At 50.6% G+C, this 23,872-nt stretch overlaps 2 protein-coding genes across 5 annotated transcripts; both read left to right on the top strand.

The window, feature by feature from the left end:
* The first annotated feature begins 1,346 nt into the window (after window positions 1-1,346).
* Window positions 1,347-10,464, top strand: P2RY10 (P2Y receptor family member 10). The gene is made up of 2 exons (XM_084534037.1): window positions 1,347-1,869; window positions 7,209-10,464. The coding sequence occupies exon 2, from the start codon at window positions 7,211-7,213 to the stop codon at window positions 8,225-8,227; it is 1,017 nt and encodes a 338-aa protein (XP_084390163.1). The 5' UTR covers window positions 1,347-1,869; window positions 7,209-7,210; the 3' UTR covers window positions 8,228-10,464.
* Window positions 10,465-10,599: 135 nt separating this feature from the next.
* LOC311443693 (putative P2Y purinoceptor 10) lies at window positions 10,600-19,857 on the top strand. Of its 4 annotated transcripts, XM_084534035.1 has the most exons (5): window positions 10,600-10,738; window positions 10,827-10,886; window positions 11,853-12,270; window positions 14,506-14,916; window positions 17,996-19,857. In XM_084534035.1, exon 5 carries the CDS (start codon window positions 18,046-18,048, stop codon window positions 19,159-19,161), a length of 1,116 nt encoding a protein of 371 aa, XP_084390161.1. In that variant the 5' UTR covers window positions 10,600-10,738; window positions 10,827-10,886; window positions 11,853-12,270; window positions 14,506-14,916; window positions 17,996-18,045; the 3' UTR covers window positions 19,162-19,857. The 4 variants fall into 4 exon arrangements, with proteins under 4 accessions (XP_084390161.1, XP_084390160.1, XP_084390159.1 ...); XM_084534034.1 differs by having other exon boundaries at window positions 10,600-10,886; XM_084534033.1 differs by having other exon boundaries at window positions 10,600-12,270; window positions 14,521-14,916.
* The last annotated feature ends 4,015 nt before the right edge of the window (window positions 19,858-23,872 follow it).

The raw sequence follows: 23,872 nt of genomic DNA on the forward strand, positions 1-23,872 counted from the left end.
GCGGAGAAAACAAACAGCCTTGTGGTTCAGACAGGAAAATGTTATCCCTGTTTACAGATGGGTAAACTCAAGCATGAAGAAATTCAGCAGAACTATTCTGCAGGTGCTGTGATTTGCACCTTTAAATCTGTCTTCTTACCAGGCTTTTTGTATAACCGTCCGCACTAAACTTAGAACAATCTGTGTGCGTAGGCATAGGGCAGCAACAGTGGCTGCCCCTATTTTGTAAGCAGAGCTGTTCACAAGCATGCAGTGCATTGTGACCAGGTTTTGTATCTTTAGGGCTTATTTTCACAACTTGTCAATGTGTTTCCCATACCAACATGGACAAGTTCAGCTATGGGTAACTTCATCTCTCCTTTTTCCAAAGAATATGGCTTTTGCTCAAATTGATCAAGCCCATTAGTGGCAGCCGAATGAGGGGTGAAAGAGTTACATGCAGAAACTCCTGCAGACCACAGAACATCTGCAGAAGAGACAATATTTGTTTTCATAAATATTACTCAGGTCAATCACTGACCTGTTTCTGAATTGCTGTTCCCAAGTCAGGCTCTGCTTAGCTCGCTGTGCTACTGTTAGGTGACTGAATGCAAAAGACAGCTCTGAGACTGGATAAATTCCAGTAAATACGTTCCCACTGCTGACGAACGACTTAAAAATCAGCTAAACAGGATGTACTGATAAACACTGCAATATCGGCCAAAAGCTCACTATTGCTTTTCATGAAGCCCTTTTAAATAGTTTTAAAATAAACACCTGACAATCTCCCAACTTCTAGCAAGTTCCTTTGACAATTCGTGGAAGCGGGGCAGCCTATAAAGCACAGCAATGCATTTTAAGGGGTGTTCATTGTGGGTCATTCTTGTTTGATTAGAGCCATTAGGTTTTGATCCTTTGATGCCCAGAGGGCCACAGTAGTGGTAATGAAAAATGAAATGGAAAAGTCCTGTTAGAGAATTTATTGCCCATGCTGGACTCGAAGGCATGGCCCACAAACCAAAGGGCTTGCTAGGGGCTGGTCCCATTTTTTCCTGCTCCTTTTGGAGAGGACCAAGCAGGGGGCTGGTGGGTTTTTGAAAATCTAGACCCCCTCTAAGGGGTGAGGTCCAAGCCTCACTAAAGTGTTTAACCCCTAGGTGAAGCCAGAATTAACCCCATTGCTTGAAACATTTTAAGAAGTGCCACCATTTGACATTGCTGGCAGCAGCCCCAGCATCTGTAATCTGAGCAGCCGGCGTATTAAGTGCAGGAGAAATGTCAAGCAAGGCTCAGAAGAGCGCTATAAAAAGCCATTGGGAAGTTGGAGTCCACTGGCAACAGGAGTTAGCAGGTGGTGCGAGAGAGCAACCACCAGCAGAGGCTCACACCCAGCGATGAGTGTGCACAGCCCCTCGGTCGGGAGGCGAGGGCAAAGCTGAGAGCAGAAACCTTTGAGGCTTTCCGTGGTTAGCCTGGAGTCGTGCTTGGAGGGAGGAAGGGTGCAGAGCAGGGCAGCTGGCAGAGGAGGAAGGGGAGCCCTGCACGGCTCCACTCGGGACACTTTCCTGCAGAATCCCGAGGGAGCTGAGCCATCCTGGTGGAGCAGCAGCAGACAAAACCCCAGGGGCGAAGGCACACGGACTTGATTTCAGGACAACATCGCGTGCGCCTGCCCGGGGCTTGGCTCAGCAGGGCTGGGAGTGTGGGCAAGCAAATCCCACCCAAGCAGAGACGTGTGCCAGCGGGCGCAGTCAGGGCAGCACCTTGCAGCACCCAGCGATGTCATGCAGGCTTCCACGCTGCTGTAAACAAGGCTGGCGCCAAGCTGTCAAGCCAGCACACTTCCTCCTGCCTGCAGGGCTGCACTCCGCTGGGGTTCTGTCCGACAAGGTAAGGCTGATTTTAAGCTCTCTTTTTCTGATCTAGAACAATAATGAGCCTTTAGTGCCTCCTGTGAACGTGTTGCCCTTCTTGGGCTTTTCCTTAGGGCTTAGGAGCCTGGAGGAGATCTGTGGAGCTTTGTATCTCGGAACAGCAGATCTCCTCGCGTGCCAATCCTCTGTGTGAACACATGGAGGAGTGAAAACAGCGGCTGCATGAAGTTGCTGTCACTAGATGAAGCAAAATGTTATAGCGTGGGCAATTACTGGTTCTCTGACTGTTCTTCAGTGTCCCTGTAGGCACAGATTCCTTCTTTTTCATGATTCCTCAGAGGATATCTATATCCTCTATCTATATCCTCTATCCTATCCATCTCGCTCTCTATAAGTACATTAAAGGAGGCTGTAGTGAGGTGGGGGTTGGTCTGTTCTCCCATGTGCCTGGTGACAGGACGAGGGGGAACGGGCTAAAGTTGCACCAGGGATGTTTTAGGTTGGATCTTAGGAAGAACTGCTTTACCAAGAGGGTTGTTAGGCATTGGAATGGGCTGCCCAGGGAAGTGGTGGAGTCACCATCCCTGGAGGTCTTTAAAAGATGTTTAGATGCAGAGCTTAGGGATATGGTTTAGTGAAGGGCTTGTTAGTGTTAGGTCAGAGGTTGGACTCAATGATCTTGGGGTCTCTTCCAACCTAGACAATTCTGTGATTCTGTGATATTCTTTACTTCAAAATCATATTTGACAGCAAGACTTAATTGTTGCTTAAAAGTAAGATTTACTTTAAGGAAATCATACTTAACAGGCAAGTAAACAACTTCACTGTTGCAAATCTTTTTTTTTTTTTTCTTTTTTTTTTTTTTTCTAACAGCAATTTATATTGCCACCAAAAACAAATAAATAAATAATTTACATGCTGTCTTGTGCCATCCGCTCTGCTCTTTGACAGTTGCAATAGCGGGACATTACTGTTTGAGTCAGTATGACAATATAAGAAGGTGGCTTGGATGTGGTTTTGTTCTCAAGAGCCCTGAGACAGATTCGAATTGCAATTCAGGCTGCAGTCACTGGCTAAAACATAGCTTACTTCATTGACTGACGCTTTTAAACCATATTTTGTAAAAGGTGGTTAACTGGTGGGATAGCATGCACCCGCACTCGCAGCTCAGCTCTGAAGGGAGCATAGCAAAACAGCTCAGAGGCATGGCAGTTATAGACAAAATCCATCTTGGGTAGACCCTAAATCTAAGATTTCTTAAAGCAAATCAGAAGGGAATAGCACCGAGGGTGAGTCAGTGCCAAAACCACCCTGCCACAGGGTTGCGTAGGAGAGGAGCTCAGCTGGAGCCCTGGGCTGTGTGAAATAAGAGCGCTGCTCAACAGCAGGTTTTCTGCTGTCAGGTTATGTGTCAGTGGGAGCCCTGGGACTGGTGCAAGCATCAGCAGCCCAGGGAGCAGCATCCGTGCTGCTGGTCCATGCATGGGACAACCCTTATCCCCATCCCTGACCTGGCTGCCAGCCTCCTGCCATCGGGGCATGCCCGGCTTCTTCAGCTGCCAGGGCTGCAGAAGTGAGAATCGAAATGAAACGAAACATCGAAACGAAAACATCGCAGCAGATCACGCAACCCAGATCTGCTCTTTTTTTTTTTTTTTTTTTTTTTTTTTTTTTCTGTGGAAGGAGAGAAACAGAAAAAGTACCCATAACTGTAGAACTTTCCACTTCTGACTTCAGAGGTTTCAGATTGAAGCGTGAGTGCAAAAGCCTTAGATATTCACAGCCATACAATGAGGGCAGAGTTCAGAAGCATTTATGTCTTAAACAAATCAACTAGCCTGCTGATGGAGGCATTAGGAAGACACAGGACTCTGCAATGACATTCCTGTGTTTCTCATTTCTATCAAGATGAGCATCTTTTTTCCTGGAAATGCCTTGTTTGGTTTCCAAACTTCCAGCTACAAGTAATTATGTGCATGCTTAATTAATTCCTTATTGCAACAGCCTCAGAAGTACAGACTCTGATTTAAGTGTACAAAACTGTAGTTAGGTAATACTGTATTTATTTACTACAATTTTTTAATTGCATATTCTGAATACAATATTACATTATGAGCTGTCTCTCTGCAGCATGTAAACAAGAACAATAATGATAAAGAATTTAATGATAAAATGTGATTGAGTATTTCAGCCTTATACCTGTGCTGTACATACATCATGCAGCAAATACCTTCACTTTCTTAACAGCTTTGCAGATAGAAAGTCTGGTTTCAGACATTCTGTGTGCCTGCTTTTGTGCTTAGACGGGAAGATAAGGGGGACAGGGCAGGACTTATCTCCCATCTGAACAAGTGGGAGGAAGTGCAGCCATACGGCCATTTTATGGTCCCCCGTGCCTGTGCCTGGATGCAATTTAGTTAAAGGGAAGGATTAATGTCATTATATTTTTATGACTTTGTAACGAAGTCACCATTCTCAGAAAGCACCCTGTGCTGATGAGCAGCAGACATCGCCCATGTGTATATTAATTGCATTAATGCTTTTGCACTCAGCCAGGTCATCCTGCTCAGCCCACTTCATAAATGGCCTGACCCAGGGGTTGCTGAAGGCACAGGAGAGGCTTTTACTGGCTCCATGGGCCCTGCTTAATGGCCAAACATCCCCTGCCCACAAGTCACTGGGTTATATTTGCTCAGGGTGGTGGGGTTCAGACATCCCCTGCCTTTCCATGGGGTGGCTTCTGTAACCGTTCGGCTTCAGGGGTTCAAAGCAGCCTGCTGGTCTCCAGCTTCTCAGAACCCTCCTCCATGTAAACACCAGGAATATGAGGCCTATTCATGGGAGTGTTTTTTCACTAATATCAGCAACGCACGAGTTTTTCGGTTTGAGATCACCCCAGAAGATAGCAGCACAAAGTCATGAGAACGTGGCCACACCACCAATGCCTCCAGCCCCAGCCCCTTCATCTCTCCCTGCAGGGGGTAGAAAGCTGGAGAAAAAAGTTGGAAAGCTTAACGAGGAGGCCACAGGAGTAAACTCTTGATTAACTCTGACACCTTGTGGACAATTAGCAGATGAAGATGAAGCCAGAGGGGGAATGTCTCCATGCCATGGTCTCCCCTGTGGGCTCAGGCACGCTGTAGCCTTTGCGGCTCAGGCTTGTGCTCATCTGCAGGCCTGGGTGCAGTTATCTGCCATCAGAACAAAGGCTGAGTGATGAGGTCAAGTGTGTGCACACAGCATCAGCCTCATGTTACGGCAGGTACTTCCTGGACATGTACATTGACCCTAAAGATCTCCATTCAGAGCCCAGTTTGAGTCAGCAACCTGAGCCTGATTATTCTGAGAACTGATGGTGCAGTCTTGTCCTGACTTGTCACATGAAACGTAAAAAAGGACGAATGTATTTGGGAACCTCTACAGGCGAACTGTTATGACTCAGTTGAACTCAGGCTCACTGAAGAACATGTGTCTGCTGGCCAGCATTTGAATATGAGCATGCCCTTAAAATGGAAACTTTTGCAAATGCACCTAGCCTTCTGTGGTGTCAATGGTCAACTGGTGCTTGTGCTTTGGAGGACAGGCCAGTCAGCCTAACCTTGTCATCCAGAGGAATCCAGGCAGCTAGAAACTTTGAAAGTGACTGCTTAATGCCCTCTTGGCAGGTGGGAGATCACCTGAAGGGAGAGAAGTTGGGTGTAGTGAGCAGTGCTCTCACCAGAGGCGGGGGCAGCAGGCAGAGTGTCCAGCTAGAGCTGCAGATGGACCAGAAGGAAAGGGATCTCAAACCTCTAGAGCTCTAGAAATCCACAGCCCTCTCAAGAAATGGGATGTAACCCATATTTACTGCTCTGAGAAGCAATGCTCCGAGAGAACACCACAGTGCTCATCTCCTGCCCCATCCACTCCCTGTCTCAGCCCTCTGAGAAGCATCAGAAAGGAGAGTGGGAGGCCCCCAGCTTTGCTTCTCAGACCGGTGGAGATAAAGCCACAGGCCGGATGCATCTTTCCCCCTCCTTCTCAGAGTCCTTTTAGTCCTCTTACCTCCTCATGGACACGTCCTGGCCTTGTGATAGGGGCAAGGCTGTGGTGTCCTGGGCTGGGGGCAGCTGGGGACATCCCACTGCAGAGCAGGGCATCTCATCCCAGAGCCACCTCTGGATGAGGGTTACTGGGAGTGAATTACAGACCAGAGAGATTGCCTGAGAGGGACAAGGCACCTGGGAGGTGTGCCCTGGGATGACTTGGTGCACTTGTGCTGTCTTGGTGAAGGAGACAAAAAGAAAAGGAAGAAAGTTGTCAGCAGTGCCTGTTTGGAAAGCCTGCAGATGCTGACATTAAGCAGTGGCCCTGCTCACATACTCTGGCATGTCAGACAGAGTCAGCAAGGGTGGCCTTTGTCCCCTGCTGGGACCTTACCACATCTGGGAGTTTTGGGGTCCTGAATTTAAAACACTTCCACAGCAGCCTCAAACAGTGTCTGTAGAAGCAGCCAAGTTCAGGTGCTGCTGTGATTAACAAGCTGAGAACAAAAAACGTTTTGTGTTGTTTGTCATTTGAGGCCTCTAGCTTCTCTCTCTCTCTTCATAACATGAAGAAAAGAACCATTAGTAGCAGGGCTGAGTTACTAATATCTACCTACAGAGACACTTTTTCTGGCAAATGCCCCTTACAAGTGGTGCTGTAAGGAAATGAGTCAGAAGCAGTGAATCAGTGTCTGCAGTACCACATGAAATAGGAAGCTGATATACAGTTTTAAACATCTTATGAGACATAGAAGGAAATCACTATACTAAGAATTGTAACCCTACGGGGAAATACCCTATAAAACAGAACGCCTGCTTGTGTTGCCTTCCTGAAGAGAAGTCCCAGTTAAAAAAACTGGCAAAAGAAAGATGGCCTAGACTGTGGCACATCTCTGCTCATCTGAACTAAAGAAGAGCCAGAAATTAGAAGTAGCTAAGAATGAAAGTATTTGGTAAGAAAAAGTGTTGGTCTGAGGCTGGTGAGAAATGGAAGTTGGTGATCGGATTAGGTCTCTGCCTGTGGCAGCACACTTCAGGAGCAGCAGTTGCATTCATACCTGTCAAACTTTTCAAGCCTGCTATCCTTTTCCACATGGAATTTGGAAAGCACGGCAAGGGGGCTGACAGCATGGGGACAGCCCCACCTCCTCTGCACGAACAAGAGGAGACCTCTGAGGGGGCAGCTTTGAAGAAGATAGCAGGATGTTTCACAGAGGACATTTCTGAGCCTCTGCTTCATACTGAATAGTCAAATAGGAAACGGAAACGTGAGTAGTGACAACTTTTGCATTGCCTTTGCTGTTACAGCTCTCATTTTTGTTCTCTACAGGAATGACCCACACTCCATTTACTGCGCCAAATGTTTCCAGCAGCCCCAACATGACGCAGAGCAACTGGACCTGCTCTGATTCCAATGTAACGTACAAATCCACGCTGTACGCAGCCACGTACACCATGATCTTCATCCCTGGCCTGCTGGCCAACAGCGCTGCCCTGTGGGTCCTGTGCCGCTTCATCAGCAAGAAGAGCAAAGCCGTCATCTTCATGATCAACCTGGCCGTGGCCGACCTGGCCCACGTCCTCTCGCTGCCGCTGCGAATATACTATTACATCAACCGCATGTGGCCTTTTGGGAAATTCCTTTGCTTACTGTGCTTCTACCTAAAGTACCTCAACATGTACGCCAGCATTTGCTTCCTCACCTGCATCAGCATCCAGCGGTACTTTTTCCTGTACCAGCCGTTCAGAGCCAAGGACTGGAAGCGGCGCTATGACGTAGCCATCAGCGCGGCCGTCTGGCTCTTCGTGGGGGCAGCGTGCTCTCCATTCCCCATCATGCGGAGCTATGTAAACAACTCCGAAACCTGCTTTGCGGACCTCGAGGTTCGACAGATTCAAAGCAATGTGGCCACTGTGGCGATGACGGTCACAGCGGAGCTCTTTGGGTTCATTGGCCCCCTCATCATTATTTTGTTCTGTACTTGGAAAACAAAGGACTCTCTTCGGGACTTCCAGATACCACTGCAAAACAACAACGAGAGGCGGAAAGCTTTAAGGATGGTTTCCATGTGTGCCATTGTGTTCTTTGTGTGTTTTGCACCATATCACATCAACTTCTTTTTCTACATGATGGTGAAAGAGAACGTTATCACAGATTGCCTCCTGCGTAGCATCACGCTCCACACCCAACCCTTTTGCTTAGCTCTTGCAAGCCTGGACTGCTGTTTGGATCCAATCCTGTATTTTTTTATGACTTCAGAGTTTCAGGACCAGATATCAAGACATAGCAGCATGGTCATCAGGAGTCGGCTCATGAGCAAAGAGAGTGCCTCATCAATTAAGGAATGAAAGGAAAGACAGCTTAAAGCAATTAAGATATTTCATCTGAAATCCAGGACTGTTCTGTGATACTCAATTACCAGCTCCAGTGCCAAAATCCTGCATGCGTGTTTAGGGGAGTTCTGTGGCAGTGGAAATCTTTTGATACATACAAGATAAAACTTTAAGACCAATGTGTTGGAAGGCGATGAGTGACCCAATGGGTGTGACCGCACCTATCACTGTGATGCCCATGCCTGACCTAGCAGGACCAGAAAACCTACAGAAGGGAGTGACAAAGATTTTGCTGAGAAATGGTGGAAAAATACAAGGAACTTTTTTTTTTGTTTGTTTCCCCCATTTCTCCAACTCTAATTCCAACTTCACTGACTCTATGGTCAAACCAAAGACAGTCATTCATCCATACAGTGACATCTGTTGAAATATCTTCTCTGCTAAAAATGCACAATGCATGCAAGAATGTGAAGGTGGCCAGTAGTTAAAAATGGCAGTTTTGGTCTCCCAGCTCAGGGATGCAGTCAAATGAAGGGTGGCTGTTTGCTTTGGCCAGGCAGCCCCAGATTGCTGCTGCCTGCTCCTGGCTTTTACTGAAGTCCACTGGTCACCGTGCTTACCTCTGCTTTGCTCTTTCCCACTCTTGTCCATCAATTCCTCCTCCTCACCCAGCTCTAAGTTGCTCCTTAATTACGGACACATCCTGTACCTTACACCTACAGCCGGCACTGCAGTGGGGGGCTACCCTCTACAAGTTCTCCTGATGGCTCCTCAAACCCTCTGTAGAGTGGGACTTTTCCTTGCTCCAAGTGACCGTCTTCCCCTCCAAGCTGTTCCCATCACCAAGGGGGGCTTCAGCACCCAGCCTTCACCTTCAGACCCCAAGGAGCAGCACTGCCACTACCATGGGCTGTGTGCAGCCAGACTCGTTAGATTTGTTGCCCCCAGTGGTACCATCTAGGTCCTCACCCTCTTGGGTATGTGGCTTCTTCAGCCCAGAGGTACCTGCGATGGAACCATGCTGTGAAAGCTCTTCTCAGTGGGTTCCACTGACGCATCTTTTAAAAGAGCAAGGTGCCCTTGCCGAGGTGGCTTCACTAGGAGAGCAAAGGCTAGCTTCTTCAGCAAATTGTTTGCTGTGATTTTTCCCATCAGCTCCTCTGCTGATCTTAATGTTTACATTTTCATCAGCTATAAAGATGTTAAAAGCAGTGACAAGAAATGATGTCATCTACCCCTTATTTTAATAAGTGGGTCAAATTCACCCACTTTGTATAACTTCAAGGATTTCCTCATGATATCTAGAGACACACAGGCAACTGATTTATTCCCTTTGAAACTGGTGACTTTCCAAAGCAAGCGTGTAAAATTCTTGGTAAGCACCAGTGGCAGCATCTTATATGTCAGTACAAAATGGAAAAAATACCAGAAACACTTGCTGGATATATTTGAAATCTTACTACTCAATTCCACCTAATTAAATTTTGACTTGATCAAAAATTTTTTGAATATTGCTGGTTTTTAATTGACTGTTTCACAGTAAAGTGGGAAAAAGCAAACAGGTTTAGAAATCCATAATGCTGGACTTCCTCGAAATGGCAGTAAAAACCTATTAATTAAATACAATAAGCTATCACAATTGTCCTCCCATTTGTGAAATGATAATTATGGTCTACAGTATGATGAGCTTTATCTTACATGTAGATAAGTGAGAATACCAAAACATGCCAATCTGAAGGAAGTACCTTTCATGAAGAGAGTATTATTGCAGGCTTCTCTAGTTTTTTAGTGAGAAAGCCGCAGGGTAAGCAAACAGTCCCTCTGCTGTTGAAGTCAATGGAAATATTTTCACCGATTTAACTGGCAGTGATTATGGCAATGATATACATACACATTTACATGTTGCAAGTGGTCTGTCAAAAAATGTGAGCAAGGGTTGACTCAGGAACACAGTCAAGCATGCATAATAAAGTTTTTGTCAAGGTAACAATTGTCTCATAAGCTAGGCACTGCACAATGTCATCAATGAAGGAGATTTTACTTGCAACTGTTGTTTTGAAGATGCTTGTAGGCTTTGATCAGCTAGCACGTGACTGGGAGGTGTTTACTGTGATTTCACTCTCGTGCTATTCATCTCCATTTATCAGGTGAAAAAAAGTTGAAGTCACTGTTTTGGCAACTGTGTAGCTTGTCCTACATTGTTCTTTCCCAAAACTGATGCTTAAAAAATAAACGTGTTTTTGCAAGTGTAAGCTGAGTTTCATAGTTGTCACACCTACAGAACAGAATGGGATCGCTTCCTCCTTCCCATGGATCAGAGTTCACGTGGTGCAGTGCATTGATTACTAGTAACTTTTGTTATTCTTAAATACAAAACAGAAAGGTGTTCCCCCCTTGACTGTGGTTAATTATTATTGTTATTTTTAATTACACTTACACTGGATTTAAGTGTGTTTTGAAGACAGGAGGGTGCAACGCAGACAGCCCATCCTTGGTGGGAGTAGCTTTGTTACCTGATGTACCCAGGTAAGGAGGAGTGGCTGCACTCGCCTTTACATGCAGGCAGGACCGCGGAAACCAGCTCTCTGTATCTCATCCAGCAATCACTTTGCAGATCCAGATCTGTGCAGCTTGAAGAAGCACTCACATCATTTAAGATGGGATTGGTACTAAGGTAAAGTTAAAAAATTGGTTACCAAAAATTTGGTAAAAATAGTCCTCTGCGTACTGGGAGTTGTAGGGTGGAGCTGGCAGGGGAATGCTTGCTCCAGCCTCTGCGTTTCTGAAGCATGAGGGTGGCTCTCCCATCACTAACCTCGCATCTCAGGAGGAAAGGCTTGTTTGGGGAATGCCATGGGAAATACAAGACCTGAGGTTCCCAACACGAGGACAGCCCTGTGGGGAGCAGCATGCTCTCTCCTTTCTTGCTTGCTCTGAGGCCACTTTGCATTTATGTCCCCTGACTTCTGTGACAAGTGAGTCAGTGCTGACACCAGTGACAAGTTTGGTAGGTCTGTAAGAGATAACGTTCCCTGTCACCGCAGTGGCATCCCTGAGCACCTCAGCCTCAACTGCTCATGCTGTCACTCCATCCCACTGCCTTGCTCTCTCTGAGCCCCCTCAAACCCCCACAAAACTGGTCCCTGTGACATACTGCAGCCCCAGCCCAGAAATGCCACACTCTCAACACTTGCAACCATTCAAATTAAGGCCTCTTTGGTCTCCTATCTGATTTCAGAAAATTACAAGTGCTCCTTAATCTCTTTCCACTTTGAACTGTTGCTCTCTAGGCTGCCATGACCTTCTTGGCTAACTTTCCTACACACCAACACCAGAAGAGACCTTTTAACCACGTTGTCTAATCTGCACACCAAAGACCATCAGTGTGTCCACTGCACACTCGTATGGGAAATTCAAAGCTTTTAGTTCAAGCCCTCCAAACTCTCAGAAGTGTCTTTCAAAAGAAGAGGCAGCGGTGGAGGAGGACAGCATTTTGGCTGCCCTCAGGCTGGGAGGTGCTGCAGGTGCTGGCTTTGCCTGCCAGCGCTCTCACACGACCCAAGGCACAATGTGCCCAGCTCCAGTTCCTGTAATTCACCCTGTTTCCTGTGACCATACAATGTGTTCATTATTTTGGCAGGAAGAAATATCGTTTCGTGGTGTTGCTCCTGGGTTATCTCCTGCACTGGTCCTGCTGCCCTGACTTGCCAGCAAGTGAGAAAGAAGATGTCTTCATGCTTCTTGGGCAAACAAACACAGGAAAAGTCTTCCAAAAGAGATGCCACAAAGGCAGAAGTAAAGCAGATGAAGAGGTTGGATGCACCTATGCAGGCTTTTGAAGGCTGGATCTGGGGCCTAGTGCTGGAGCCACCGTAACGTGAGGCCTCATCCTGAAGGGGAGCTGCCCAGGGTGGAAATGTGGTGAGGACTCCAAGCCACTTGCACCGAGATCTGAGCCCAATATCCGTGCCATGCCTCGTGCCTTCCCTTCCCTGCTGGGTTTCCCCTGGATGAGAGCAGACCCAGCCAGCAGCAGCATGGCTTGAGCCGGGTCTTAGGTGAGCAGTGATGGGGAAAGGCTCCGTCACCCCTCCTTGCTGGTTTGCGTCCCAGCTGAGAGAGCAGAGCAGGAGGGCTCCTTCTCTCCAGCCTCTCTGCAGGCACAGAAAACTGGGCAGCACCAGAGCACGGCATGCTCCTCCCCTAGTGCATGAGCAATTCACCCCAAAGCAAAAGAAAATGTGTTTTTCTGTAGGGCAAGCAAATGGACTCGCCCAGCCCCAGGGACCCTGAGCTGATGGCCCTGGGCATGCTGCAGCACAGGGCGAGGTGCCCTTTGTGTGAGTAAAGCCTCCTCCTCCTCCTCTCCTCCTCCCAAATGGCCCACGCTTGTTTTTCATACATCCTTCAGGTGCATCCTGTCAGATATTTCTAAACGCCGAGTGCTCAAAGAGGTTCTGATTATCTGCGCTTGGCCTTCTGCCCACAGGATACCAGTCTAAAGGTGAAGACAGCCTTTATCTGGAGGCCTTAGATAAAGTCTCGCAGTTGTTTAAAAGTTCCTTTGTGCCTGCTGCCTTTAAAAACATAAATGTGCGTAGTGTAAAAGGCATGCTTGGTATTGTTAATGAGCCAGAGAGGCAGAAATGCTCAACAAAAATACACATGCAGCTGAAAGAAGAGCGGAGAGGTGCAGTACAACGTGGTCAAGGCAGAGGCTCAAGGCTTGCTGACCCGCCAGCCCTAGCGAGCAGGGAGGAAGGGTGCTGTGTCCTGCAGGAGCACCGAGCAATGAGCAGGGGAAGGCTCCGACGTGCCTGGCCCTTGTTCTGGTCGGGAACCAGTGACCCCCTGCAGGCACCTTCCTAAAAATAGAGCCACGGAGGCTGGGTACGGGGCTGGCTGTGCGCCTCGGTCTCAGAAGGAGGATGTCCTAGGCAGGATATCCTGGTAAAGCGGCCGCTTCGCTTCGGGATAAACCTTTCACCTCTGGAGAGAGATGTGCTGGCAGAAGGCCAGCTTCCCTTTTACAAATCTGCCAGCATTTTGCAGACGATTGTACATCAGTATTTCTTCCTAGGATCAGCATCAGCTGCTGACAAAAGATGCACGGGAATTGAAAACAAGCGATAAGCAGCTCTTGCATTTTCCAAATCACTTTGCTCTCACCTGAGACAATGAACATGGGGCTTCTCAGGTGCTTATTTGTTGGTAGGGTTCCTTCAAAGGTTGGGAAAGGAAGCAAGTAATGAAGAAGCCCATAGACACATCCGCAAAGGCTGGTGGAGAAAGTGGCCTTGCCTTTTGCCTTCCTGAGGACGTTGGCTAATGGATTTAAGTGCACGTCCACCAGCCGGAGGCAGCTCCAGGTGAAGGGTCCTCTTCTCCCTTCCCTACATTGCTGTGGCAAAGCAAAGCTTCATGGCAGGGCTCAGACACCATGCAGAAAGGTCACCACCCCTGGGCTGGAGCTTACACTGCAGTTATGTGTTAGGATAGCGCCCTTTTTTCACTTCTCTTCCACAGTTATGTTCTTGTTAATGGTGCAGGGTCATGGGACCAATTCAAGAAAAAAAATAGAGAGGATAGGATAGGATAGGATAGGATAGGATAGGATAGGATAGGATAGGATAGGATAGGATAGGATAGGATAGGATCATATTCTATGATTCTATGATATTTGAAAGGGACTGATGGAGATTATCTAAGAATACTTTATATTCTACTGTACATTACATACAACAAGAAAGGGAAGCGTGCCAGCAGCCATGTCATCTTCCCAAGCCCTGGGCCATGAGCTGCGGCACTGTATATCATGTAAAATCGGTCAGCTGGAAATGAGGCAGCTCGTAAGGAGTCTCACTGTGCTGCAGGCGGGCCAGTTTGCAGCAATCCTAAAGAGGAAGGTCATTCTCAGCAGGCAGTACAAGAATTAATATATATATATATGTATGTGTGTGTGTATATATATATTATATATATATACTTACGCATATGGGACAGTAATTAAAGGAAGGAAAAAGAAAAAAGGAATTGGGAATGATGGACATTATGTTTTTATAAAAAATACAGTTTGGGGAAAATTTCAACCTGAAACCATTATATTATTTCAGAAACAAAGTCCAAACCCTTGGAAAATGTAGCCTCTAGGCTAAATAGTCTGAGGTTAACAAAACTTCCAAGAAAATGCAAGAAAATTACTACCTTGCAGTAAGTTTCTACTGATACAGCTTTTGGTTTTCCTTTAGTGAGTACTTACTGGAAAAAAAAAAAAAAGTTTCTATATTTTTTAGTTTTTTTTTTGCAAGCGAGTGACAGCAGGGAAAAGGAGAAGCAGCTAGCCTGAAGGGCACATTCGTGCAACTCAACTTCTGAGCAGGCAGAAAGAAATCCCTGTCCGCGGGCTCGGTCCCGCGGCACTGGATGCACTGATGTCATCGCCCTTCCAGCTGTTTTAACGTCACTGCTGCTCACATTTTGTGTGGCGAAGAGAAACAAACTACAGGATTTCCTGCTCTGCAGCCACTGTGCTGGGCTGCAGATGCCGGCAGGATTCCAGCGCTCCGAAAACATGTGCAAGTTCAGAGGGGAGCCTCTGGGGCTGGGACTGCTGCGAAAGCCGGTAGGGAACAGCAGCAGAGGGCTCGCTCCTCCTGCTCTCTAGCATGGATGTCTTCCCCCTGAAGGATGGAAGCTACAGGGAGGTAAGCTTGGTTTCTGCTATGTGCTTTCTTCAGCAGATAGAAGATCTTGCAGTATCGAGCGACGTTGTCATGGTGGGCTTTTTTTTTTTTTCACGAGATCTTATCAGGCAGCCTGGTGCTACATCCTCAGCAGTGTCGGTGTGTCTGTGTCCTTGCCTTGCAGGGGGTGTGCATGAGTGCAGGAGGCTGCTGCGTGTGGCAGTGCGCGGGGCAAAGCCACTTTTGCAGAAAATAGCAAAACTTTGTCGTTACGGACAGAAGCTGCTGTAACCCATCAGCTCTGTTTATGTGTTTCCTATCAGTGCCTGGATTAAACAAACAAAACTGCTGCTTAACGAACAAGTTCCAAAAAGCCTCCACTACTTGAAATCCGAAACTTATTTCAAGCCAGAATTGTGGATTATTTTTTCTTTAATTTTATTTTATTCTATTTTTGGACTTGGTTGCATTTCCCTCCAGCATCCCAGCACTGAACAGGACCACAGCGAGGCTCTGCTGTCCCATCCCGTCCTGTCCCGTCCCATCCCGCTGTGGCCAGGGCCCCATCCAGCACTGTCTGTCCAAAAAACCTGTGGAAAAGATGAGGGTGCCTTTGCCAGGGGCTCTGGGAGCAGTAAATGCAATACCGCAGAAATGTAGAGCTGGGTGGGGCATGCAGTGATTCAGAGTAGCCAGGCAATTTCCAATAATGACAGCCATGTACGCGTCCAGAAAAATATACTGCTAACACACTCAGGAACGGCAACGTGGGTGTTGTAATAGCTGCCTTAGCGTCCTAAAGAACTGCAAAGTTGACTGATGCTCAGTGATGCTGAATCCATGAGTAACGGCCTTGCCCCTCTGTGTGTTTCCAGCCCGTAAACCCACCAGGACAGGAATTAATTTCAGCACGCAGCTGGATAAAACTCAGCTTTGCCGCTTAAAAAAAGCCCCCCAGCTCCTGGCTGTGTGTAAATTGGGGCTGGGAGAGGGCTTTACCCGTCACACCGATAGCAACAAATAAATAAACAAATAAGGAATAGCGATACGATGAAGGAATGGCAGGGAATATTTTGTGAAAGTCTGGTGCCATCGCTGAGGCACAGCCCTGCCAAAGCATGGGAGCGTTTCTGCCCCAAAACTGGCATCACTGATGGCAAAAGACAAGGAGGGCCAGAGGGGCCTGGGGCAAGGCACAGTGAATGCTCCTCATACAGTGAAAACAGGGAACCAGCACCAAGAAGTTAAAATCCCCGCTCTGCCAGGAAGAGCTGTGCTGGAGGAGCCCTGGCTGGGACCCAAGGTGGCGGTGCCTTGCAGAAAGCTCCCCTCTGCTTCTTGCCAGGTGCTGACAGGCATCAACCAAACACTGAAATAGCAATGCCCCGGCCCCACGTTGAGAAACGCACCGCTGGGCTTCCAGGGAAAGCCAAAAAATGGAGAAAACGGGTGAGATGGCTCCCCACATCTCAGGATTTGGGCTGGATGTTTGTGGCAGGAGAGGGGAAGCCTTTGGACAAGTCCTGGAATGGGGCTGGTACCAAATGAGCTTCCCGTTGGGTTTCCAGGCAGGTGAGGATGCTGCAGGGACCGCAGGGAAGGGGCTTTGCTGCCCACTGTCCCCCCATGCCCAACTCCCCCACTCCCTGCCACAGCTCAGCAGAGAAAGCAGAAATGTCCTGACCCAGGGCTGCTGGGTTAAGCATGGTCAGCAGCTAAAAAGTGCATGAGTGCAGCAGCCGGGCTTTCACTTCAGCCTCGTGTTCTTGCAGCCAAGCCCTGGAGAAAGCAAACGGCAGCCGGCACCACGGCCAGGTTCGGCTCAGAGGTGGGCGAATGCCCTGACCCTCCTGGGAGCAGAGGTGCAGGCAGCAGGCAGCTCAGCCAAATATATAGATATGGGATATATATATAGCACCCTACGTATCTTCATGGAGCAGCCTATACGTATATCTAGATATACATCCTATATCATCCTATATATCTAGAGCGAGCATCCTCTGTGTATATATCTCATCCTATAAATCTAGAAAGAACATCCTATATATATATATCATCTGACATCTAGAGAAGGAGCATCCTCTCTCTCTCACTCTCTCTCTCCCCGTATGTATCTATAGAGAGGGAGCATCCCGTACACAGCTAGAGCACCCCGCTCTGCAGCACCCTCCTCCTGCATGCCAGCCCCCTGCACAGCTGCCTCCGAGCAGGAGCAGGGTCAAAGCCTTCACCCTGACACCTCGTGTGCAGGAGCTGCTCCCTGCTGCGGGCAGTTTAGCTTTGGGAAAGCTGTCCTTGTATCAAACACCAGGCACAGGGCTGTGGGAAGCTGCTTCCTAATTAAATGCCACTGCTGAGGGGCTTGGTGGCAAGGGCAGAGCTGCTGGGGCTGTCCCAGAGCAGGCTGCTGGAAGGAAGCCACAGGCGTCCCGACACCCTGCAGGCTGCCCGAGGCTCTGTTTCCAGCACCACATCTCCTGGAGGCAAATTATATGGCGTGGGGCTTTGCTCCCAGATAGCAAATCCACCACCCTCTTGGAGACCCACACGTACCCATGAGCCCCAAAAGACCCACCAATGCCCCCGCACTGGCACTGGGAGGTGAATCAGGCAAATGGGGGAAAAAAAATCCTGCTGCAGCTCCGAGACAAGCGTATTTGTCTTCCTGCAGGGCCTGAGCTGCTGCTGGCAGATCCTGTCTGTTGCTACAACACGATGCCTGCACAGCGTGCCGGGAGCGCCCAAATTGAGTTAGCAGGACCGACAGAGGGACTGGCGTGCATTCGGCTGGCTATTAGCTTAGGAAAGCAGCCTTGGATCTGGAGCCAGGGCTGTGATAGATCTGTCTGCACCTCCCTGGCTGGCCTCTGCTCCGCTCTGCTGCCAGCAGCATCGTTTGCTGAGGCTAATTACACTGAACCTCTGCGCGGATCCAAAAGGACAATTTTATCAGCCCGCTCAAAGCCCCTCTTTATTTGCAGCCCCGCGGAAATCACCTGTATATATGCAGCTTGTCCTTCCACTCTGAAGTGCATTTATTCAACGCGGGGCAATACTGGGAGGTTTGGGGCATCACAGCACTTGTTTTTGCTCCCCGCAGAAAGCCTCCACCCGCCTGAATCCACCACGGAGTGAGGAGACTCGGCCGAGATGGAGAGCAACGCGTCCTCTGGGAACTGCACCCACCCGCAGATGGCCTTCCAGTCCACGCTGTATGCAGCCACGTACACCATCATCTTCATCCCCGGCCTGCTGGCCAACAGCGCTGCCCTGTGGGTCCTGTGCCGCTTCATCAGCAAGAAGAGCAAAGCCGTCATCTTCATGATCAACCTGGCCGTGGCCGACCTGGCCCACGTCCTCTCGCTGCCGCTGCGGATGTATTACTACATCAACCACACGTGGCCCTTCGGGAGCTTCCTCTGCCAGGTCTGCTTCTACCTGAAGTACCTCAACATGTACGCCAGCATTTGCTTCCTCACCTGCATCAGCATCCAGCGGTACCTCTTCCTCCTCCACCCCTTCAGAGCCAAGGACTGGAAGCGCCGCTACGACGCGGCCATCAGCGCGGCCGTCTGGCTCTTCGTGGGGGCCGCCTGCCTGCCCCTGCCCATCGTGAGGAGCCCGGCCCTGTCCAACAGCACCAACACCTGCTTTTCGGACCTGGCCGTGAAGCAGCTGGCGCCGGGAGCCTCCATCGCGCTGGTGACGGTGGCGGAGCTCTTCGGCTTCGTCATCCCCTTCGGCATCATCGCCTGCTGCACGTGGAAGATGAGGCAGTCGCTGCGGGAGTGCCAGACGCAGCTGCAGAACGCCAGCGAGAAGCAGCGAGCGCTGCGGATGGTCCTGATGTGCGCCGCCGTCTTCTTCATCTGCTTCACCCCCTACCACATCAACTTCCCCCTCTTCATGATGGTGATCGAGAACATCATCACGGACTGCGCCGTGCACAGGAGCACGCTCCGCTTCCACCCCATCTCCCTCTGCCTCGCCAGCCTCAACTGCTGCCTGGATCCCGTCCTCTACTACTTCATGACCTCCGAGTTCCAGGACCAGCTGCTGCGGCACGGCTGTGCCGCCCTGCGGGCTCGCCTCACGCGCAGCCGCAGCAGCTTCTCCGTGGTGGACGCCGGCCACGACATCCGCACCAAGCCGAGAAACCTGCCGCGCTTCAGGCTTTGGTCCCTCCCCAAGCTCTTCGGCCGGATAAACAGCATGGAAATCCCCCCGGTGCCGCCCGACGAGCTCCTCCTGGAGTCCATCTCTTGAAAAGAAGACGCTCCCCGCCGCGTAGGTGCTCCCCATAGCTTGAGTGAAGGTCGTGTTGGGTCTCCACATCCGTGCTGAATTCCCCCTGTGCGCAGCAGGTGCTGGGATCAGGCCCAGGAGGACATTTTGATGGAGGAGGTTGGGGTGCTGTGTTGTAGGTGTCAGGGACTGTTCGCCTTACAGTGTTCTCCGTCGTGTTATCGCTAAAATATCGCAAACAGCCGCCACAACCATCAGTGTTTCTCCCCTGCTGGACTGCAGCTAGGTGTGGTGCCCTGCCTTTGCTGTCGTGTCAGTGTCTGTACCTATTTGTCGTGTTTGGCAGCCCTTCTGCATCCTGCCGGGGGTGGTGCGGGGTGGGCCTGTGCCCTCCGCACCACGGGCTCCAGATCAGGACGGGTAATGGTGTGCATGCCAAGCAAACCTCTCCCTCCGAGAAAATCAACACTAAATCTGGACCTTGGGACTGCAGCAGAGAGGATGAGAAGTTGGTGTTGCCATCTAGGAGCCTGTGTCATTTGGAGGGTTGCTAAAGCCTCTGCTCATCGATACAGATGTCACACAAGCCCCTCGGGTCTGCTTCATAAACCAGGAGTGGGTGCAGCCCTAGCTGGGACCAAGAAACGTTTACAAACCTGACCCGAGTGCATCCTTCAGGCTTCAAACTCGGGAGGAAATAAAATGTTCTCAACACGTCTTTGGGCACTGTGGGTGTTATTTCAAGCAAACCCTCCCATGGTTGTAGGGACCGACTCGAGCCGCTCCCAAAGAGCCCCAAGAGCCCCGACGGCCACCCCCAGGCAGCATTTCCATAGCACTTTTTTCTTGGACAGCTGCATTTTTTCTATTTATCAGCTAATTCGGTACTGGCATCACTCTCAAAGCAATGTCTCAAGGTGCAGGGGGTGCCTGTCCTGCTCCTGGCCCCCCTTGGGCTGCCAGCAGCTCCAAAAAGCCCCCCCACCATCATGGCCCCGTGGGCTGCGGGGTTTGCTCTCGTGCACTAAGGCGTTGGTGACTGCCGTGCCAAAAACCCTCAGAGGATTACATAAGTAAATGTAGGCAGAGGATTATTTTTTTTTTTAATAGAGAACAGATTTACTGATAATTGGGTGCACATGTCCAGCCCATGTGGCGTTCCTGGCGAGGTGCACGCAGGCGGTGCAGTTCACTGCTCGCCAGCCAAAGGCAGACGAGGGGAGACCCACACAACCTGGGGAAATGCTTTTTGGGGCTTACCATGCTCCAGCTCACACCGTCCCCTGCTGGCCTGAGCCTCCTCCTCTCACAAAAGAAAAAGAATAATTAAGGGATGTGGTTTCCTTGCTTGGTTTTGGGGGAAAAAAAAGGCTTTTTAGGGCTGCAAAGAGCTGCTTCAGAGGGGCACGTTGGAGTGCAGGGGGTGGACGTCCAGGTCGACCTTGGTGACCACTCAGGGCATTTTTGGCATCCTGCTGAGTGAAGGCAAAGCCCGCACGGCAGCTCTGATCCTCCTGGCAGCCCCATGGAGCTTCCCCAGCAGCCCCAGTTACCGCCGGGGCTTCACCAGTCTGTTTGCAGATTGCGCAGCTTCACGGCAGCTTCTGCAACGCAGCCCTGCCTCCGAGAGGAAAACAGGAAAAAGAAAGCAAAATAAAAACTCACAGCAAGCTGTCACGTGCAGATAGCAGCAGCCATTCCTGCGGGCAGCCCTGCCTGCACCACAGCTTGCAGGGGAAATAGAGCAGAACCCCCCTTTTTGGGGTTACCCGCACAGGATAGCGATGAATTCGCTGTTGAATAACATCTTTAATAACTCCCTGACCAGATTTATGCCAGGAAAGGACTTGTTCTTGTTCCTAACTTGACCTAAGTGAAAGTTTTCTTGTTGCTGGTTCTGCTTCAGCAGATAAGGCTGCGCTGGGTTTTACCCAAACCCGGCCCAAACCCAAGGAAACTCCCTTCTTGTGCAGGCTGCTGCCTCCTGCCTGCCGGAGCCCGGATGGCTGCCAGCCCGCCCTGTCCCACAGCCAGCAGCACTGCGGCATCCCCAGCAAGATTTAGGACCAGAACGAGCTAACTGCTAAAATGGGAAAATGAAGTGCTGGAGAGAAAGGGAAGGAAGGGGCGAGGGCAAGGGCTGATAGCAGCAGGCTCACCTCTGCAGGTTCAGCCAGGGACCCCCGGCTCTGCCTGCAGCTGCGGCAGTGCAGTGTCCTGAAATCTCACATGCAATTAGTTGTTCTACTCACACGCAGTTCATTAAGCACGCAAAATTCCCCAGTACCTAAATAAAGGCTCTCCAAGGTGATGCCCCTCGTGCGCAATGCTTTCTAGGGCACTGCAGGAAGGGAAGGAAAGCTGCTCCGCTCTGCTCTGCTCTGCTCTGCTAAAAATACCTTGTCCTGCCTCCAGGACCGCGTGCCTCCCAACTTCACCTCACCAAAACCACCCCGCTGGTGGCAGAGCCTGCGCTGCACACCCAGGAAGGATTGATCCCCAGGCACGGTGAGTGCTGGCTCGCTGAGTGCTGGCACAGTGCGTTCTGGCACCCTGCTCCCTGCCGCCGCTCCCGGCCACTTGGTGATCCTCCCGTCCTCGCCCTGCAGCGAGGGGAAAGTGCCGCGGCTGGCACGGGAACAGACACAGCCAGGCTCGAGTGCTGAGGGTAACCTAGATGCACAGCAAGCAAACGTTGTTGCCAGGGAGTGGCTTCCCAGACAGCAGTGATTTCATCCCACCCAAGGCCAATTTTTTGATTCACGGCTCAGCCAGAAGCTGAAGATCAGGTCACTGATGGTTATCGGGGTGGCACTCTGTTAGAAATATGGGGCCGTTTGGCAGCTCCAGGGCCGGAGCGATGCAGTTCAAACCACAAATGCCTGCTCATGCAGAAGGGAAAGGACCTGGAAAATGCCTCGGTGCCCACCCAGCCTGGGCTGTGCCAGCGCTGGCAAGCCCAGGGCTGCCACGGGTCGGCTCTGCTGCGGCGCAGTCACAGCCCTGCCAGCTCCATGTGGGTGCCCTTCCCTGGGCTCCTCCTTGGGTGTGCTGGGCCAGCACCGAGGCAAACAGGCAGGCAGCCACCCTAATTTCCAGCCTTGCACTCAGCTTCTGGTTAAGGTGAGGCTGCGCCGGCTGCAGCATGACATGAAATGGGAAGGACGACCGCAGCGCGGCGCACCATGAGCGCCAGCTGTGCGCCGAGCGGGGCGCTGGCAAAACAGGATATGGTTATGCTCCGAAAGGTGTTTTTGAAAGAAGCAGCCGATCTGTACAGTAAGCACTCTTGCCACCCCGAACAGAGGCCAGGCTTTCTTATAAACGGGCCGGCTTCCGCAGAAATGAAAGTGCAAACTTGAGCACCCGCCGCGCATCTGAGCAGGAAAAGGAAAGGTGAAGTTTTCAGAAGCCAGTCTCTGTTCAGGAATCGGGAGGTTTTTGGTGCTGCCTTTGTTCCTGGCGCTTTGCTGCCTGTTGCAGCAGCAGCAAACCCCACAGCACGAGGCGGCAGAGGCGTGATGTGACCACGGGCAGGTTCTGCAGGGCGTGCAGCTCAGCTGAGATGCGGCACACGGCTGCAGGCTGGCTCCCACTTTGCCCAGCTAGCCCCGTTTTCAGGTAGCAATTTGGCAAGCCTTCTGATTCAGAAGCCTGGGGACTGCCAGGTTGTACATCACATGATTTTGGGGAGGAAAAAATGGTTATCTTGCAAGTGCTAAGGTGAAAGCCCTTTGTGAAGAGCGCCGTGCACAGGCAGCTGCCAGGAGGCGCAGCGCGCTCGGGGAAGCTTCCCATCGCCCGATGCAATTACAGAAACACCACAGGACCAGCGCGAATGAGCCGGCATCTCAGCAGGGTCTCGGGGCAATGCCACAAGGCCACCAGCCCCGCTGAAGCACCAACCCCCCGGGTGCTTTTATTCTAAAAGTAGCAGCAGCCTGATGCATCCCAGAGCCCAAGAGAACAACTCTGTGGTGAAGATACCACGGCGCTGAAAGCAGCGGCTCCCACACAAGATTAATTATCCCACATTAAGCAACCACCAGGCTTCCAAAACAATGGCTGTATGCTTTATATAGCAGGAGCGTGAGCTGCTCAAACAGGCGAGTGCCTCTGTGCTTTGGGAGATGCTCCCCAGCAAGGAGCTGTGCCACTGCAGGGACCGGAGCATTGTCCCTGTGTCCCTGTGACCTTGTGTCCCTGTGTCCCTGAGGCTGCTCTCAGCACAGCATTTGCAGAGCAGAGCAGTGACCACGGAGAGCCTCCTACTTTTGGGGAATCCCAAATAGGGCTGTGATAAGCTCCAGAAGGAGTTTGTGAAGCATCCCCCGATGCAGGGGGTGCGGGGTCCTGCAGTGGGGGTCTCCTGCCCCAGCAGCCCCTCTCCATCCACCTCCATGGCAGCACTGTCCTCTCTGGTGAGACCATGGGTGACAGGGGCTCAGACCTGGGCTCTGCCACCTTTCTGCTTTGGGAGGTGGACATGGACGAGCTGACAGCCACCCCAGTGTTGGCAGATCACTGCACAGCAGCAGCTATCTGGACTTGCAGCCTCCTAGAATGGCATCCCATGTGGCTAATGTGGGAAGGGCTCCCGAGTGCCCTGCACCAGAAGCAGAGGCAGGGTACAGGGGTGGCACAGATCTTAGCCCCTCATGCACCAGGCTGTGGTTTCCCAACAGGATCTGGCCCTGCCACTGCTTGCCCCAGGGCAGGGATCCCTTTGCCA

Source organism: Aythya ferina (genome assembly GCF_964211825.1).
Source record: "Aythya ferina genome assembly, chromosome: 13".
Lineage (NCBI taxonomy): Eukaryota > Metazoa > Chordata > Aves > Anseriformes > Anatidae > Aythya > Aythya ferina.

Coding starts and splice junctions, on each gene's coding strand:
- P2RY10 (XM_084534037.1), top strand. CDS start 7,211: ATGACCCACACTCCATTTACTGCGCCAAATGTTTCCAGCAGCCCCAAC.
- LOC311443693 (XM_084534033.1), top strand. CDS start 18,046: ATGGAGAGCAACGCGTCCTCTGGGAACTGCACCCACCCGCAGATGGCC.